Here is a 19,450-nt window from a genome sequence, read left to right on the forward strand (position 1 = left end):
TATGTTAATCTCCTTCGTGAATATTTGAAAAATTTGCTTAGCTATTAGATGTAATAGAGATTGATTAATTTATGTGTTTTTTTTTATTTAGAACATCAGTGGTGCAATTTCATCAATCATCAACATAATGTCATTGGCGATGGCACCAAATGTGAGGACAGCTGCCATTTATTACTTTATTACAGCCCTCTTCATTTTGTTGGCATGTTTTGATACCTACTTCGCCCTTCCTTTGAATGTAAGTTTCAGTCAGTATGTTAATATAATATAAGTTATGTTAGAGTTTTTTGTTGTTGTTGATAATCATTTCTTTTTAGAATGAAAGTAGTTTTATCAGTTAATATGACTTTCAAGTTAAACAGGAAAAGATTTTTCGTATAATTATAAAATAAAATTTTACTGTGACATCCTCTTATTTTACATTTACCAGATGAAGATCTTTAGAATTCTTCTAGGATTCAGAGATAAAACAATTTAAATGAAGAATATCTTGATATTTTTGCCGCTAATAACTGATCTATTAAATTTCAGGAGTAGTGCCACATGCAAAAGAGGAAATAGTATGTATGCGGCTGCATTCCTGAAATTTAATGGATCTGTTTAAGTGAGGTTTTGCAAATATATTTTGGTTTTATTTTCTCCGATCTTAGTATAAGGAGTGACCAGAACTAGCCAGGTGTAATTTAGAAGGTAAAGAACTGAAATTAATCAAGGCATTGCTTACAGATTTAGTTATTTTGTTCTGCAGTGTTTCAGATGGTATCAAAAGAAATATGGAGAAATTGGGAATTAGTTTCAAAGCCAGCATGGATGTAGCTCGATAGACGGAGGTATTTGTTCAGGGTTTTGAACATTTTGTTAATTTGAGGATGACCAAAGTTGAGTTACCCAACCAGCATAAATTTTGTGCTTGGAATTGTGATACATTGAAAGACGTTGTTTAATGACCTTGATTCACAAATGGATGTAGTCAGATGGGCCTGTCTTAATTATTTACAAGCACTGTCAGTGTTGATGGCAATGGTGAAATAATGTTAATATCCAACATAACTTTATGCCCCAGTAGGTTTTTTTCCCTGCAGAAAGCAGTAGGACAGAAAATGATGCAAGTTGCAATCATAGCACTAATATCTGTCTTAAGTGGTGGCCTGGTAGTCCGACAGTAAAATGTGTGCTTGGAAACTGAAAGGTGACAGGATCAAATCCTGTTTGGATATCGGTATATTTCACTCAACCTTTAACTTAATGTACATCTCTCAGTGATTTGTGAAGATTCGCTAGGAACAACACTTAAGTTTGGATTTCATGTCAAACTGTTGGTCCCCTTTCCATGTTATGATTACAAGGTACACACAAGTTGCTGGAGTAGTGTCCAGTTGAAGACTTGCACTACTGTACCAGTATGACACAGCGTGTTACGCTCCCTACATGTACTGATGGCTATACTTACGCAAGGTGGTCAGCAAAGTGTTTCAGTGTGCTCATCATATTTCTGAAAGTTCCTTTCAGTGGTATGTGTGATGGTTAGACAGTTTTGAGTAATGACATTAACACATCTCTGTCACTTTGTGGAGATTTAGTTATCAAGATTGTTGGTGAAGTTTGAGTGTCGTTTTAAGATGTTCATTTAGAACAAACCAGATGTGGTGTAGGAAACATATCAGAAATAAAGCTCTGATGGTTTTTATTAACTTTTATATTATTGAGCTTTGGAGCACAAGATGATAAGGAAATTAATAAACTGTAATTTTAAGGAAGCTAGTGTAAATGATTTATTTCTGCACTCAAAAACTGTTAGTAAATTTATTTGTCACAGGTGTGCACATGTTAAACTTGAAAAAAAAAAATCTGTCTTGTAGGCTCATTTCTGGAACAATACTTGCATTCTCCTTACTGCATTTGTACACAGGACTGGTTCGTTTTCCTATGCATAAACAGACATTGTTTCCAAATGTAATAAGTGTCCAGCAGCAGTAACTAGCACATGTTTTATTTAATTCAAACATTTTGTAGTAGTTTTAAAAAATCCTTTAGTGGTTTATCATAATGAATAAAAATTAGATACACTTCTGTATGGTGTATTGCACAAATATAATAATGCTTTCCGGCTACTTGATATTTTATTGTTGTTGTTGTTACTATTATTATTGTTGCAGAGATTTTATCGTTACCATGAGCTTCTAGCTCAAAAAGAACAACAAAGCAAGGAGTGTCAGGCTGTTGGCAGAGCATCACCACATGTGCCCTACTTTCAGATTTTCAAACAGTGTTTCCCACAGCTTTTCAACGTGTTTTTCGTTTTCTTTGTGACGTTGTCTGTTTTTCCAGCTGTTCATTCAGGTTAGTTGAAAATCATATGACTTATTTATTAGACTCTCTTGTGCATGTGAGAGATTATTAAATTGTATGTAGTAGTTTGCTTTTTACAGGGATAGAAGTTGTCGAGAAATTGTTGTCAGTAACTTTTCTGATATGATCTTTGATTGTTGAGATCACATGCCTTGTATTTGGTAGAATTATATCTGAGCAAATGGATAATTTATGAGGTAGAAACAGAGTTGTAACATGGGAGTAACCTTTTAAGTGGGCATGGCGGATATATGCGTCCATGCTCTGCTACTGCACAGTGGGTTTGACAGATATATCTGTCCACTGCGTTCTGTGGCTAGTAGCTAGTGGGAATGATGAGTTATCGGCCTGCCGTTGGCACTGTGGTATGAGTTGAGCTTCGTCCACTAGATGGCAGCTCTTGTCACGCAATACAGCGTGTTCTAGGCTAGTTATAACATTGTCCACCCGAGCGCGTCGAGAAAATGCGTCCTGTGAAGCAGCTGCAAAAGCACGCCTTTTTTGTCTGTGTTTACCACAGCGTTAGTGAGTGACCTTTTGCAATGACGAAAAGAAGTCGTTTATTAGATTCGGAGATTGAGAAGCTGCTTTTAGAAAGTGACGATAATTTCAGTGACAGTTCTGAAAGTTTTCAAGATACAGATGTTGAGGCTAGTGAAAGTGACTTCGATTCAGAAACATCTGACGACGAGACACTAATGCAGCAGACGGTACGTAGTGAATTTGTGCGTGCTAGTTCAGTTCGTATTCAATATTTGTTCAGTGGTAATAGTGGTACAGTTGTGCTTCTAAAACAAAACGATGTGATGAGTTGTTTTATGTGTTTTGGCAGTTGTGCTTCTAAAAGAAAACAATGTGATGAGGAGTTGTTTTATGTGTTTTGTGGATGATGCTTTGTGCACAATGATAGCTGAACAGATGAACTTATATGCAGAACATTTCATAGCTTCTCATCCCAATTTAGCAGCACGCTCCAGGGTTCACAGTTGGCAGAATACTACACGCGACGAGGTAAAAACATTTATTGGAATGCTTGTACTTCAAGGAATTCATCACAAACCAGACCACAAAATGTACTTTTCAAAGAGGGAATCAGTTGACACACCTTTCTTCAGGAAAGCAGTTCCGGGTATGTATGGGACTTTATTGTTTACACTGGAAAGGACACTAATTATGGTAGCCACTATCCAGACAAAAAAATAACCTCTCGAATTGTTTTGGAGCTTGCACACGATCTACTCGGGAAAGGCTACTGTATTTATCTTGACAACTGGTACACCAGTACAGATTTGGTGGACAAACTAACCAGCAATAACACCGATGTTGTCAGCACAATGCGGCAAGACAGGAAGGGGTTCCCTGACCTCGTAAAAAAGGAAAAACTGAAGAAAGGGGAGTACATAACAGGGTACAAAGGCAAGCAGATGGTAATGAAATGGAAAGACAAAAAGAGACGTTGTTATGGTCAGCACCTTCCACGATGATACATTTGTAAATGTAAACTCGAAGCAGGGAATCGTTCAAAAACCACAAGTTGTCGTTTGACTACAACAAGAATATGGGAGGGGGGGGGGGGGGGGGCGTGGATAGGTGCGATTCTCAGTTACAAAGCTACCAGATGGCCAGAAGCAGGCTGAAAAAATACTATCAGAAGCTTTTCCGCCACTTGTTGGACATTGCATGCTACAATGCATACATTCTGTACAAGAAGCATGGTGGCAAACAAAGTAGAATGAGCTTCCTGATTAGTCTTAGTGAACAGTTGACCATATCTTCACCACATCAAGGGACATCAGTAGGACGCTCACCTCGAACACCAAAAGCAACACGCCTTACAGCCAGGCATTTTCCAGACCTTCTGCCACCCACAACGAAGAAAAGATCAACAAGAAGGTGTGTGGTGTGTATGAGGAAAGGCCTTCGCAAAGAGACTTCATACTGGTGCGCAGAATGCGAAGTTTCCTTTTGTGCAGCACCTTGTTTTAAAATGTTTCACACTGAAAACGATATGTAATATTGTGAAAATACAGTTTTGTTAACTTCTGCAATATATTTTATTCATTTCCACCCAATATCAATTTGAATTCAACAATAAAAATGCGAAGGAAAATGTGAGAACAGTGCGCAGCCACCGCGAACGGGCGCGCTGGCCTATATTACCCACTGTGGAAGAGGGGCGCGTACGCAAACTACCCACTTAACAGGTTAATGAGGCTTCAGAGGTATAAATGTTGCGCATTCTCATATAAGAAAATTAGGCAATGACATAACAGGTGTAAATTTTTCATCCCCCTTTCCCTTTGTTACGCTGTACCCAATAGATTTATGACTGTCCTTTCCCCTACAGGGGAAGAATTAGGATTCTTTTCTTTAATTATACAATGTTATTTTTGTTCTCAATTCAAAGCTTTACAAAGTTATTGATCTCTCCTTATCAAGATAATCTGTTTTACAAAACATAACTATTTGCTATCCATAGATAAGTGCTATTTTTTATTGACTATAAAAGTTATGATAAGACATCAGATGGTTGAAATAACCAAAAAGTAGCCTGTCTTGGTATGCAGTGAGTTTCATTAAGCTGTTAGGTGCAGAAACATGTCTTTGACCCAAGCCAAGTTAAGTAATGAAACAGATCATTTGTAGTCCACCTGATGAAGCTCAGAATATAAAAGGGAAGAAATGGACTGGAAGTAGCTGGTTATTTATGACCTTTAATGTATTTAATGAATAAATTAAATAAGTAAATTGACTTACTTAATTTTAATTGACAATAAAATGAATGTGGCATGACTTTCAAGATTTTGTGAAGTGTCCTATATTTTACTTTTCCTCATGTTTTACTTAGTTTTGTTTAACAGTTTTAGAACATCTGAACAATTGTAATGCTATCTTCCATTATGTGAGCTAGTGTAATTGTGCTGGTGATCATGGATGAAATTGGGGGAGAGTGAGTGCGATTTTATCTCAGATAGCTTTTTGTCTCTTTTCTTACCCATTCTCCATTTTAACCACATTAGTGTCTACTAATTGAGAATAGCAACTTTTGAGGGCATTGGTCTCTGTTAGTAGCTGTATCTCTGCTTAGGTATCACAAGAGATATTATTGCCAGAAAGTGTGCAACACTCACACCATTAATTGGTTAAATGCAATATCTGTGTAATTGTAAGTTGAAACACAGCCAAAACAAGATAGGAAACAGTAACACTGCTGCCAGAAATTAGTCTCCTCCTCTACTCTACTCAAAGTAAGTAAACATGGCAATTTCGATAAATGTAGTGCAAATCACTATGAGTGTGAAATGCTAGAGGTTTTCACTGTTTTCAAATTATAAAAAGAAGAAAATAATTCTTACAAAAAGAATACAGTCACCAGTCACTATCAACAATTCCACTGCATGTCTAATTATTGATTTTGATAGAGGATCTCATGATTTAGATGAGCACACATGATTACTACTATGTAACTGCATGCGTAGCTCATAATGAAGGTTCTGAGGTGGAGCCACCCCAAAATATGTATTAGAATAAATTTATCAATAGCATATTACAGAATTTAAATTATCAGAATGCATATTTACCACAAGGATTTAAACAATGTCAACGAACATTTTTGTAACTGTTGATATGTGATATCAAGAGCAATGTGTTTCAAACAGGTAGTAGCTAGACTTAGGCTGCACCTTGAAATACCGCTTCGCTCTATGTTACAGAGGTTTGGGTCATGACTTCCTTGGAGTACAGCTCTTGTGAACGTCCCGAAGGCTCTGGTGTTCCAGCCTAAGGGTGTTCTCCCAACCTGCAAACAGTTTTCGTGTTCCATTGCTTACATCAAAATGGAATGAATGGAGCTGCGTAAACTTCGCTTTCAAATTGCTGCCTTTGCATATATCTATTAGACTTTTATGTGTCATTAATTGACATATTGCCCAATCTCAAGATAAAAAAATCTGTTGACTAGTAATTTTGACCTTTTGTGGGCATTCATAGCCCTATGACCCATGCTTGACAGCACTACAGATAGAACTGAAAGGCACTTCACATAGAAGTAAAACCAAATGCACGGTAACTCAATTTTAGCCTTAGGGGAAGAATTTTGGCACCGTTGAAAAGCATTACAGATTTTGTTTTGCAGTCGCTATAATGCAAAGGGCAGATCACCATGAGTGTAAACAGACTAGAATTTTGAATGCCAAATGAGATGGAGCAGTGCGGGGAAACAGGGCAGCAGTCTACAGCAGAACTGACTCATTGTCACAGGGATCGCCAATCTCTTTTGGTGTTGTAAGGGTCGTAATCGAAGTCCGTTATGGACCAGGATTAGTCGCTTCACTTATTTTAAAGGAAGAAAAGAAAACGGTGAGCAATACACAACACAAAACACAGAGCATTTGGGGACAGATACCGTGCAGGTGCTTGTTGAAGTTAGCAGAGTATAGTTAACGACGTAGTTCAGGCCAACCTCTAGTGGTATTCGATGGAACTACAGTTCAAATTATCCTCCATGTAATTTGCTGCATTGTAATTGTCCACATTATACTATCTTTTGAGCTTTCGCTAGCAAACAAATGTGTGTTTCTTTCTTGTAAAATGCTAGGTCCCATGGCTGAGTACTACATTGCATTAAGTGACGTTTGTGTTAAACAGGCCATTCAATCATCACAGTTGGCATGACCCAGGTCATTGAGCACATTGCTACCTCATTGCATTTGTAGGCTTTATTTTGCAAGTAGGTTCTTTCACACATTATCTTTCCCAATTGGGCTTTGCTAGATGATGTACAGTGCCAGTAAATGCTTAAATTTTTGATATTATATACATAAATTAAAACTATTTCTTATTAATAGCTTATCTGGATACAATTCACTGTGAAACAGTGTCTATGAAATAATTTTGTGTTTTCACATTTTGAGGCAGAATTCGCATCTATTTTGCAATTATTGCAAAATGTGAAATTTTCCGGTCCTTAGCCCTGCTGTGTTCTGAGGAATAGATTCACTGCTGCTGCCTTTGTGACTACACCCACTGTTTCAGTTGTTGTCGGTTTAAATACCCACACCGTCTGATTTACCTCCCTCTTGCTATGTCAGTGGAGTTGTGCATCACACGTTTGACGACATTTTTTGAATTGCCTTTGTCAAGTAACTTTTCTGTGAATTTGGGGCAATATTTTTGTCAGTTGATGTGATAAGTCCTCAATATTTAGAATTTTAGTTAAGGCCTGAGATGTACTTTTGGAGGTTGACTTCATTCTGGTGATGTACGTAGGGTTGGAGAGCACTGTCTACTGCTACTGACCACATAGAATACATCAGTTGCTTAGCAAAATGTACAAGGATGTGCTCCCAGGACTGGCTGGGCTTCAGCTGTAATGAAAGATTGGCCGGCAGAATTGGGAGACACTCTGCACATATGTAACAAGTGTGGATCAAGACCTTCTAAAATTTGTACCTGGTAAAAATATTGGTATGCTTCTGTGTTGAACATTCAGATCCTGATCCTGATCATCTGTTGCTACTGTGGGATTCTGTTGAATATCACAGGACATCCTAATTTTTCCAGCAGAAATATAAGCATGACTATTTGCAGTCTGCATAAACTTCGCTTTCAAATTGCTCTCTCTGCATATATCTATTAGACTTTTATGTGTTGTTAATTGACATATCACTGAAGATCAAAAACCTGTAGACTAGTAACTTTGACCTTTTGTGGGAATTCATAGCCCTATGACCCATGCTTGACAGCACTACAGATAGAACTGAAAGGCACTTCACATAGGAGTAGATAGAACTGAAAGGCACTTCACATAGAAGTAAAACCAAATGCATGGTAACTCAATTTTAGCCTTAGGGGAAGAATTTTGGCACCGTTGAAAAGCATTACAGATTTTGTTTTGCAGTCCCTATAATGCAAAGGGAAGATGCTATATTTTGTTGTTGTAGATCACCATGAGTGTAAACAGATTAGAATGGATGATTTCTTTTTGTATAATTGGTCATATAAAATAGTAATCTCTTTACACTTAGAAATTTCCGTACCTTTACTAGTGTATCAACTATTATTCTACATTCTTCCATTATAACGACAGCAGTTGTATGCATCATGATTTTATCCAAATGTGACTAAGTGCATCTTTACTACACAGTTCTTAAGTATAGCCAAATTAAAATCTCAAACCAACAGAAACACTGCTGATCTGCACACCATCACTATTTCTATAGTCTATTGATTAGTTATTGTTGTTTATTCCAGCACTTGTCAGGCAAGCGTAGGTAGTCTTTATGTAAACAGCATGGTATGACTCAAAATACTTTCAGTAGTCTGTGTGCATGACATGAAGGGGGAAAGGGGAGGGGGGAATGATCTATTTTATCATTTTCATGGTTTCAGTACTCATTCTCTGATCCTTGTTTTTGTTTTGTAAGTGACAGGGAGAAGTGTGTCCAATTGTAGTATTGAAGTATGTAATTACAGCGTCTGTAAATTTCTGTTTTAATCATATTGTATTTGAAAAAGATAGAACTGTTAAAGATCTGTATTGAACGTTACCTTTTTATAATATCATGACTAATCATATCTTTGTTCCTACAGATATCAAACAGAGTGATCCAGATTTTATCATCAGTGAGAAGTACTTCACTGAGGTTACGTGTTTCTTAACATTCAACGTTTGTGCTATGCTTGGAAGCTTGTTGTCAGCTGTTTTCACATGGGTAAGTATTACTAATTGGAGAGTACTACTATTTTGTTTATTGTGAAGAAGTATTTTGGTTTAATTATAAAGACAAAATTTTCAGATTTCTTTAAATTAGTTATCTCACCCATGTGCTGCAATGAGTTATTAAACATAATTATTGGGAGTTGCAGTTCTCCAGTTTCTAATCTACTTTTGTTATGGAATTAATGAAGAGGTAAGAAGAATGTGATGAACTTTTAGAGAAGCTCACTGCCAGTTCATGGGATGATGTGTACTATGACATGGAAACGCCTAATGTAATACTTCTGAATTATTACAATGCAATCAACTTGTGATAAAATATATGTGGTTGAAGTAACATCTTGCAGAGACTTCCTTAACATCCCTGTCACTTTAGCATTTCTATCAGTATATATTACAACAAAAATATTCAATTATTGATAAAATATAATATAAACGAATAGATAAAAAAATCCACTCACCAGGGAACACACACACACACACACACACACACACACACACACACACACACACACACACAAAAGGATTTAACTTTTACAAGCTATCAGAGCCAGGGCTGAGACCTACCGGATGGGATGAGAAGGAAGACAGATCCTTCTCATCCTGTCCGGTAAGTCTCCCCTGACTGGGTGACTCTTTTTAACTTTACTCCTTTTCCGAAACCTCTCCAGTCCTTTCCCTTCACCCCTCTTCCTTTCCCTTCAACTCTTCTGCCAGAAGAAGGAGCCACTGGCTCCGAAGGTCTGTGAAAGTTAAATCCTTTTGTGTGTGTGTGTTCCCCAGCTGCTGGTTGGTGAGTAGATTTTTTTTTAACTGTCAGCATATATTTATTTACATATTTATCAAGACCAAATGTATCAGTTTCTTATCACCATTTTCTACATATACTGGCGAGGGGAGGGGATATGGGTATAGGAGCAACTTCTCCTGTGAATTGTGTGACAAGATGAACTGGATTTTTTGTAGAAGGGTTGGACAAAATTACAAGAAAATCCACCTAGTATGATATGGGGCCACCTTTGGATTGCAGAACAATAGTTTAAGGCATCATAAAACACCTTCTAGAAGTCTGCAGCTCAAATCATTTTCATCTATGCTCTTTTTAAGTCTCCAAAATCTCTAACGGAAATGCTAAGATGGTTTCCTTTTAAAGTACTTAGATGATTCTCTTCCCCATTCTTAACAAGCAGAACCTTGTGCTTGTTCTCTATTGATCTTATTGTTGGGGTATACATTAAACCTTAACCTTCCTTCTTCCAAAGTGGCTTGAATTCTCTATCAGATAAAATGTCCTCAGTGGTGATCCATTACATTTTATATCAAGCTTCAGAAAGAAACTTCCAATTTCAGAGTTGGTTAATATGCCCTTAATTGTTTTTCACTACAGGTGACAACTGTCCAATAATATTCAAATTCAGGAATTGTGGAATTGAAGGAAATCATGGTATTTCAGCCTCATGATCACCAAATCAGTCTTGAAAATTTACTGTCATAATGCCAGGCACTATCATCTTATAACATGCACACTCTGCTGGGAACTGTGCATGTTATGTTGAATGCATAACTTATCCTACCATTGTTCCACAGACCTTATTAATTATCTCTGCTTCTTTACTTTAGTAGACTGTAGACCCCTCTAAAAACACTAAAGATAGAAGAAAGTAGCAGAGATTCCCCTTGTGTTCTCAATACGTAAACATAGGAAGATAAAGTACACTTGTTGGACTACATTGGATTTTTTTCATAGGTCACACAGCCAGGTTTTGTGCTTCTTACAGTGCTGAAGCCTTTACTTTGCATTCACCTGTTTACAAGATGTTTGCAATACCGACTATATTGTTAGGACCCACTGGCCGCAGGGGGTTATAAAGTGCTAGGATGACTGAGAGATATGATTTGGGGAGAGGGCTGAATCACGCCAGGGCATACAGAGAACCACAGACAAGTTTGGCATAGATTTTTATTCTGCTGAAGAATATACAGTGTCTCTACTGATCCAGATGGCAATTGTGCAGTGTGTGTACGTGCATCAGCACAAACATTTTCACTGGACTCTGCTGCTACGCCACTTGACCTCTTCGTCCTTGTGATGTAACGGTTCCTGTCCTGGCGCAGGCGGCATGGCCGGCAGTGTGTGTTGGTCGAGCCGGAAGCCCCATGCAGCTGCCCACTGGAGTGTGGCTGGCTATTCCCTCAAGTGCTTCTCGTGAGCGAGCCTCAGAAGCTCCAGTCACTTGCCCAGGGTGGCAGCTTGCAGTCTGTCGGAGCATGTCACCAAGAGAGCAGAGGATGGCTGGCCGCCTGCTGCCCACACCTATGCCCCTCCTAGTTTTGGACTGTGGCATGCCTGTACAGCAGAGCTTGGCGGTTGATTTAGAGGGCCAATCGGCCACTGAAATTCATCAATTCGTTAAACTCAAACAATCTTTATTCCCTCTGGTTCCAGATATGAACAGAATGGTGATGCAATTGCTTGCCTTATGCCTCTGGGCTCCCTTATTATACTCCTTTTCTTACACCTCTGATGTAGTCCGTGTGGAGGGGATGAGTGGGGTGTTCCTTAATAATTATAATGTCAGCTTTTTGTGGCCTGCTTCCGCCCCCACATACAGGTTGCTAGGTCCTGTTATAGCTGCAGCATACAGGTATTTTGTTGCATGTCAGTGTCGTGTGTTGCACCTGATTTCTCCACACCCATCTCCGCATTTGTGTATATTCCTGCCAGGCCGTGCTTCCTCGCCTGCGAGTGATGTCGTCAACTTACCCCGCAGAACTACTTGATTAATAACAACACTACCAGTGCCCACTGTCCAATGTGTCCATCGGTCCTGTAACTTTTACCTTCTGAATGCTGCCCAAAATTTTCAAGGATTCCTTAAATCCATACCTATACTTATTTGTAATGCAGCATACCTCCTCCCTTTCGAGAAGATTCGTCCCAAATCTCAAATATCTGGCTCCCACTAAACTACCTTAACTGTAATAATTTATATATTGAGGACAATCCTCCAGTTCACATTGTAATTTCCCCACATGGAACTTCTCTTCACACTTATATTGCCCCCCTTAACTACCATGTACCCCTATTGTACTCTTATATACTAATTAACTCCTTAAAATGCCTATCAATCATTCTGCTGGTTATTGGTGTGCTGGCATGTCTACAGCATGTGCCTACTTCCATTTTACTCAGAAATACAGTATGCAAAATTCTGCTAAAATCATGCCACAGCCAATAGCTGATACACTTAATTTTGACACTTTGGGCTGCTGCTGTTCCCGTGAATAGTTTACACGCCGCCACATTGTCTGCAGATTGTGGTCTAGTGGCTAGTGTTGCTACCTTTGGATCATGGGGTCTTGGGTTCGATTTCTGGCTGGGCTGGGGATTTTCTCTGCTCGGGGACTGGGTGTTCGTGTTGTCCTCATCATTCCATCATCATTCATGAAAGTGGCTAGATTGGACTGTGTACAGATTGGGAATTTGTACAGGTGCTGATGACCACACGGTTGAGTGCCCCACAAACCAACTAACATCGTAGTCATCATAATGCCACGTTTGTTCCATCAAAATTCTTCCTTGCTGGGACTTGTAATTTGTCCAAAGACTGCATAAGTTGTGGATTGATTGTTATTTAAACAGGCTAAAATTTTGAGTAGGTAATACCCTCAGACATCCTTCCAGCCAGTACAATGTATTCTGTGACAGTGTCATAACAGTTGAGCCTGCGAGTGTAGCCAGAATATGAAAGTCTGTCCCAATTATCTCACAAGGTGTACCATTAATAATCATTCTACTTTCCCAAAGCTCGAGTTTTCTCAACTCTACTGATCTTCCTCCTTCATAGCAATTCAAGCATACCGTTCCCAGCATGAAGACTGACTATACCAAGCGTATACTGACCCTCTGAAAGTAAGTTCAGGCTGTCAGAGGCTCTCACAACTTGTCCCATTTAGATTCCCCAGTAGCAAATTCACTTCAAATGTTTCCTTGTCAGTCCATACATGGTCACCCAAATGGATCACAACCTTCTCGTGTGCGCACCTTTCCAACTTTACCCATGACATTACCATGAGTCTGCCTGTTGTCCGAGGCCAGCAATACTTCTCATGTTCTCACTTGTGCCCACATCCCCAATATCCCCCATTTCACTGGATACAGGTGAATGATGTAGCATTGAAACTCCCAAGTTTCTCCCCGCAACAGGTACGTGGATCACTATATGCATCCTGGCCACATCTGTTTCTGCCTCTACCCTAACTATGTGGAAGAACAGTGCAACATTTTGGCTATGTGTTGTAACTATGTGGAAAACTGCTCTTCTGCTTGACACAGTCTGATTATGAATACCTTAGGTGAAAAGTTGCCCATTTACCACATAAAACATCACCTCCTGAAACACTACCACTTCACTCCTGTCATCCCCAAGTTGGTCTGTTATTCCACGTAGTAAACTGTGCTGGATTCAGTTTTTTGTCCAATGCACTCAGTTGCTTCTGTATTCCCTCCAAATTGCTATTCAGCACTTCCCTCGTTCTGCTAACACACCGAGTTAGCTCTGTTGCCAGTTCCTGTACTAGTCCCATGTTATTCAGCAATCTTTGTTCCAAGTTTGATAACAGTGTTGTATGCCACTCCATGACATTGTTCACAGAACTCATCTGCTGAACCTGAACAACTGTGATATTTAACTCCTGCACTTCCTCATCAACTGCTGTGGCGAATGTCGTCTTTAACAATGTTCTTCCTCCATTTACTCAGTCTCTTTTCCACTGGCTCCTAGCTTGCGGAATCACATCCATCAACTGTGACAACTGCTTCCTTAATTTACTGTAAGTGAACTGCAACTCCTGGAACTCTCCTTTATCTATCTAAACAAATTATTTCCCTTTGCCTCCTTATACCATTCTTAAAAGACTTCTTCTAACCTATGTACCTCATTTATAATCTCCCAGATCTTCACTGTTGCTTTTAGCATCCATTTATGACTAGTAAACCACACAGCTGTTTGTCTTGAGAACATCACACCAAATTCTAGAGACTGAACAGCTATTACAAGCCCTGCCTCACCCTTGGTGAAAGTCAACAACAGCAGGATCATCCTCATCCTTATGCATTGTTGAACAAAATTACTGTCCCACCTCCTCCCTTCTTCTGAGAATGCACGCATGCGCGCCCACACACACACACACACACACACACACACACACACACACACACACACACACACAAACAAACAAAGAATATCAATAATAACAATATGAATAAAAACTAACAACTCTGCATCATACAGCGTACTTACATGACCTTAAACTACGTAGCACATCATGCCCCTTATGCTGCTCTACTAATGGTTGCAGTTGCCTTGCTATAGGGTATGGCTTCCTATAAATTGGTGTACTATCCCATGTTGGTATGTGCCATTGTGTCACTGGATTGCTGGGAAACCTCCATCTGCACAAAATAAATCACTAAACCTCAACAAGTTTTCCACAGCCATTCAATCATTGCCCTACAGGTGACCCAATTTCCCTCATAACACTTCCGCGTCAGCAGTTGTTTGTGGCTTTTCTCTAGACTCGACCTATCCAGGTTTCAAGACTTCCAGTGTGATTATTATTGCACCCTCTGCGAAAGTTATCCACACTAACCAGAATCATTTTTTCCGCAATAATCTCATTCGCACGTGCCAAACTCCTGCAGATGAAACAGTGTAAACTATCCAACTCTTTATTACTTAAGAGTTCAGTCACACATAATGTTTCTCAATATTTCTCTTGGCAAATCAGTATCCACTGAAACCCACTCTTCCATTCCCGTATCGACTGGTATTTTATGCTGCTGCTCAATCTATACTGAAAACATTCATAAATATCAACCTTAGCATGATGTTTGTTGAGAAAGTAGCGCAAGAACCACTGAATAGCCCTCGCCTACACGTGGCAATACCTGCATATGTTTCCCGAACTAATTTTTCTCAACTGAAAACTCCAATACTGCCATACCCAATTATTTCACACTATTATCGCTAACCCCTTGTAACCTATATCATGGTCACTCCAGTCCCCAATTTCCCATGAGGTTCAGAATAGTAATGGACACATGCACCCCAATGTCAACCAAAAACCTTTGTTTCCTGACACTTACCAAGCCCATTAGGTAGCATTCCATCTCTGCACTAATTTGTGCAGTGTTACAGTCTATTGGAACTGCCTTCCAACAGTTGAAGCACTCCCATTTGCATTTACCAGCTGCTTCCCATGGATGTGCTTCCCACCTTTCCTACTCTTCCAGTCACGCCTATAACAACTGATTTCAGAACTGAACACCTGGTGGTCCACTTTTTGCTTTGATAATATCCACCTCCTCTACATGTGTTGCAGTCCTAAGAACTGACACTAATTCTTCTGGCTTTTCCATTTGTACCCTCTGTGACATCTCTGTTGGTATACCATGCAGAAAAACATCCACTGCTCTATTTTCTGCCTCTTGGAATAACAGCCTATTAGCTCCTGCACTCTGGGTCTGTGCATATATCTTTGCATTCACAGGATGTATATGCCCCAGGACAATCAGTAAATCTGGGAAAACCCCGGGAATTATTCAGAATTCTGGGAATTTTTTATTGTTTTAGTTTTCAGTTAAATTTTTGTAGTTTTGACTGGTAAGAACTGATACTCTAACAAATAATCTTACTGTATTCCGCTAGTGCAGAGTAATACTACAGCAATAAAATATAAACGAGAGAAAAAAACAACAAACTGCTTCTCATGAGTGTGATGTCACAACTGTTTATGTTAGGTTCATTTGAGCAGTTGCCAGAGGGCTCATGTGCATGAGCAGTCCAGTCCCATATGAGCAGTATCTTCTCCCGCTTCTGGCTACTTGTAGCCAGATGCTAACCAAAAAAATTTATCTGGCACGTCCCAGCTGCCAGATTCGTGCATGCTGTAGTGCAGACAGGGATAGTCTCCACGTGACCCATGTTTACGTTTAGTGATTTTGCTGTTTCCCTTTAGTTTACAGCTCCCTCATCAAATGAAAACAAAATGGATTTCTGTGGCCGGGAGCTATCAAGTCAATTAAAATACATTCACGTAATTACGGTAGGCTGGAATATATTATTAGTTTGTTTTCTGATTATATTTTATTTCCACGTTTTTGGCAGGCAAGCAATAATTGCCTTGCAGAACAATGAAGTTATTTTCATCAGATTTCCAAAGAAATTTGGTTTTTATTAATCTTTTCTGCTAAGACAGTCAATTTATTTGAAACAAAATGTTTCATTCCAGACCATTGGCTAACTTCAGCTGCTTGCTGAATTTTAAGTGCATATTTTGATATTCTGGCACATATGGCATTATGCCATAATAAAGAACCAAACGCGAGGTAGTACAGTACTGGTATTCGAAGAAAATGTACATCCCAAAAACCATACCAGGTTGAGGTCTACTTCATTGTGTATCTGGACATACGAATGTGCACTTCAAGCTGAGTTGTACATTGGAGTATGTTTTACAAAATTCCGATGCTCTTGGGGTATCCTCTGATGATGTCCTGTTTCTTTTATGATATAAGACCTCTCAATGCTTTATATGTATGAACATATGGGCTACATACGCTATCATAGCTGTGCACGCGCAGTGATGCCTTTTTTCTGGTGCTCTCTGGCAACTGCTGCAACGAACACATTTCTAACAGATCGCGGGAAGATATTGCGAATGGTAGTTTGAAAAGCTCTACTTTCAAGGTGAATTGCCTTTTACGTAAGATGAATTCTGTTACATGTGAGAATGTGCAATGAATTTCTTAAATCACAGAGTGTTTGACTCTCGTTTAAAACTTAACACTTTGAGGACCAGTCACTGAAAAGAATTTCTAGCACAGAAGACTAGACATTTATGTCATTATTTTAAATTTTACTGGCACATTTGTGTTATGTACCTTAAAGAGTAACACACACATAAAAAGACCAATTTACATGTGAAAGCTTAGCTTCTCTTGTAGCTTATTAATCTTCGAGATCAATATTTATGTGAAAGTTTAGCTTTTCTTGTAGCTACACTATGTATATTAATTTAAACCATTAACTTTTCCTATTTGTGTTAACACTACTTAACAATGGTGTTGCTATTTGCTGACATCACTTGTCTTATGCTGTGAATATCTACTGTCATCTGCTGGCCAGATTATCTGATATTAGCTTACAGAAGGGCATCGTAATCCCAATTTCAATGTTTTGGAAACTAAGATGCTTTGTTTGATGGAATGTGAATTTATCATTTCATAATTATGAAAATATGCAGCTTATCGTAATATGAAAATACACAATGTACATGTTGCTACTCATTAGAGATCTTTCCAATGTTTTTTTTCTGGGTTTCATTTTCTAAAGTGATGGCGGGAAGATCCACACTGTGTATAAAGTGTTAACCATTCAAAGGATTGATAAGTTTTAGAGTTCCGTGGGAAAGTATATTGTCACTTAACATGAGAAAAGTGTATTTTCACCCAGGAAAAAGTGTATTTTTTACCAGGAAATTCGGGAATTTTTTTCCTTGTCCGTGTATACACCCTGATTCATTTATAGATTCTATACGAGAACGTCTCCACAGACTTGTTGCACTACATTGACAAAGTACTTGTACTACTGGCACAGTACGGCAGCTCACTCTCAAAACATATGTGCTTTACTCGAGGTCCTACAGTACATACAGCATACCTAATATCCTTAATAAAAATTTTCACTTCCTCCATTGCCTTGCCTAAAAAGAGATTAATTAATGAGACCACTGTGGGGTTGGATGAGGCAGATTTATTTTCATCATCATCATCATCATCATCATCATCATCCAATTGCAGCTGAACCTGACTCGCTTTCCCATCCTCTAACTTACAGTTAAGTTTGAAATTTCTCTACCTCTTGTGCTCCAATTCCTATGTTAACGTATGCACTCGCTGAGTTAAAGTGGCAACTGGATCTGCATAGCGGTAGCCTCTTTTTCCACCATTTTGCATACTCTAGTCTAAGAAAAAGAAAAAGAAAAACACACACAAAAAAGCACAGATACACAAAAATCTAACAACAAAGTAATTCTTCTAGTGAGTCATTGACCACCTGCACTCAGTACAGCTACTAGCCAGATGAGCAATTTGCCTCTACACAGAACAGTTTGCTGCTTCAGCTCTGGTACATGGCACGCCTTAGTTCAGATAAATAACCCTGACACGGAGAGCAAACGCCAAAAATAGAAATAAAACTAGACTCACCTCACCACATTGTGCTCAGCTGATACCACCAAACCCACTTCAGGTGCCACTGCCTCACTCACCACTCACCCAAAACCGACTCTCTCACCAAATTGTAGTGTCGGACACAGACGAACACTTTCTGACACCAAATTGTTACAATGCCCTGACCCAAGGGATCGTAATGCGACAGGATGACTGAGAGATATGGTTTGGGAGAGAGGGCTGAATCACGCCATGGTGTGCGGAGATACACAGACGAGTTTGGCACTGACATTTATTTCGTCAAAGAGTACACTGTGCCCCTGTCGATCCAGATCGACGGCGGTGCAGTGTGTGTACGTTTGTGTCAGTGCGAGTGCCAGCACCAGAATCTCCTGCTACGGTACATGCCTTCTGACCTCGTGAGGTAATAGCTTCTGTCTTGGACTGGGCAGTTTGGCCGGCAGCACTTGTTAGCCGAGCTGGAAGCCGCACACCTGCCCTCCGGAGTGCAGCTGGCTATTCCCTCTAGCACTTCTCGAGGTCACTGTGTAGATGTTAGAGGGCAACAACTGCCAGCCATCGTAGTGGAGCCTTGGAAGCTCAGGTCACCTGCCCCGAGCAGTCGGTCAGTGATCGAGGACGGCCTCAGACTCAAAAGGTCACGAGATCGTGTCCCGTCTCCACCCTTGTCAATGGCAGTTTGTACCTGTCGGACAAAGTAACCCGGAGAGTGGTTGACAGCTGCCCCTGCTCCCTGCACCCACACACCACCGACTTTCTCAGACCCACATCACCATTGCTGTGATGCATCTGTACGGCAGAGCTCGGCGATTGATTCGGCAGGCCGGTCGACTGCCAAAATTTGTCACCAGATCATTGTGATTAGCCTACGTCTGAAACAACCATCATTTTTTCCTGTATCAGGTGTAGTCAGAATGGTGACACGACTGGTTGGCTAGAGCCGCTGGGCTCCCTTATTTATACTCCTTTTCTTTCATCTTGTGTAGTTTGTGTGGAGGGGACAAGTGGAGTGTTCCTTAATGTTTATAATGTCAGCTTTTTGTAGTCTAGTTTGACCTTCATATACAGATTGCTACGCACTGTTGTAACAGCTACGTTTGGGTGTTTCATAGCACTTCAGTGCTCTG

At 39.6% G+C, this 19,450-nt stretch overlaps 1 protein-coding gene across 4 annotated transcripts in view; it reads left to right on the forward strand.

The window, feature by feature from the left end:
- The window catches only part of LOC126251536 (equilibrative nucleoside transporter 1), a 178,479-nt gene that overhangs the window by 139,442 nt on the left and 19,587 nt on the right, over nt 1-19,450 (forward strand). For all 4 annotated transcript variants that reach the window (XM_049952042.1, XM_049952044.1, XM_049952041.1 and 1 more), the window contains 3 exons: nt 92-238; nt 2,157-2,340; nt 8,941-9,062. In XM_049952042.1, coding sequence (XP_049807999.1) covers nt 92-238; nt 2,157-2,340; nt 8,941-9,062 — 453 coding nt within the window. The remainder of the gene's footprint in view (nt 1-91; nt 239-2,156; nt 2,341-8,940; nt 9,063-19,450) is intronic.

This window comes from Schistocerca nitens, chromosome 4 (genome assembly GCF_023898315.1).
Source record: "Schistocerca nitens isolate TAMUIC-IGC-003100 chromosome 4, iqSchNite1.1, whole genome shotgun sequence".
NCBI classification, from domain to species: Eukaryota; Metazoa; Arthropoda; class Insecta; order Orthoptera; family Acrididae; genus Schistocerca; species Schistocerca nitens.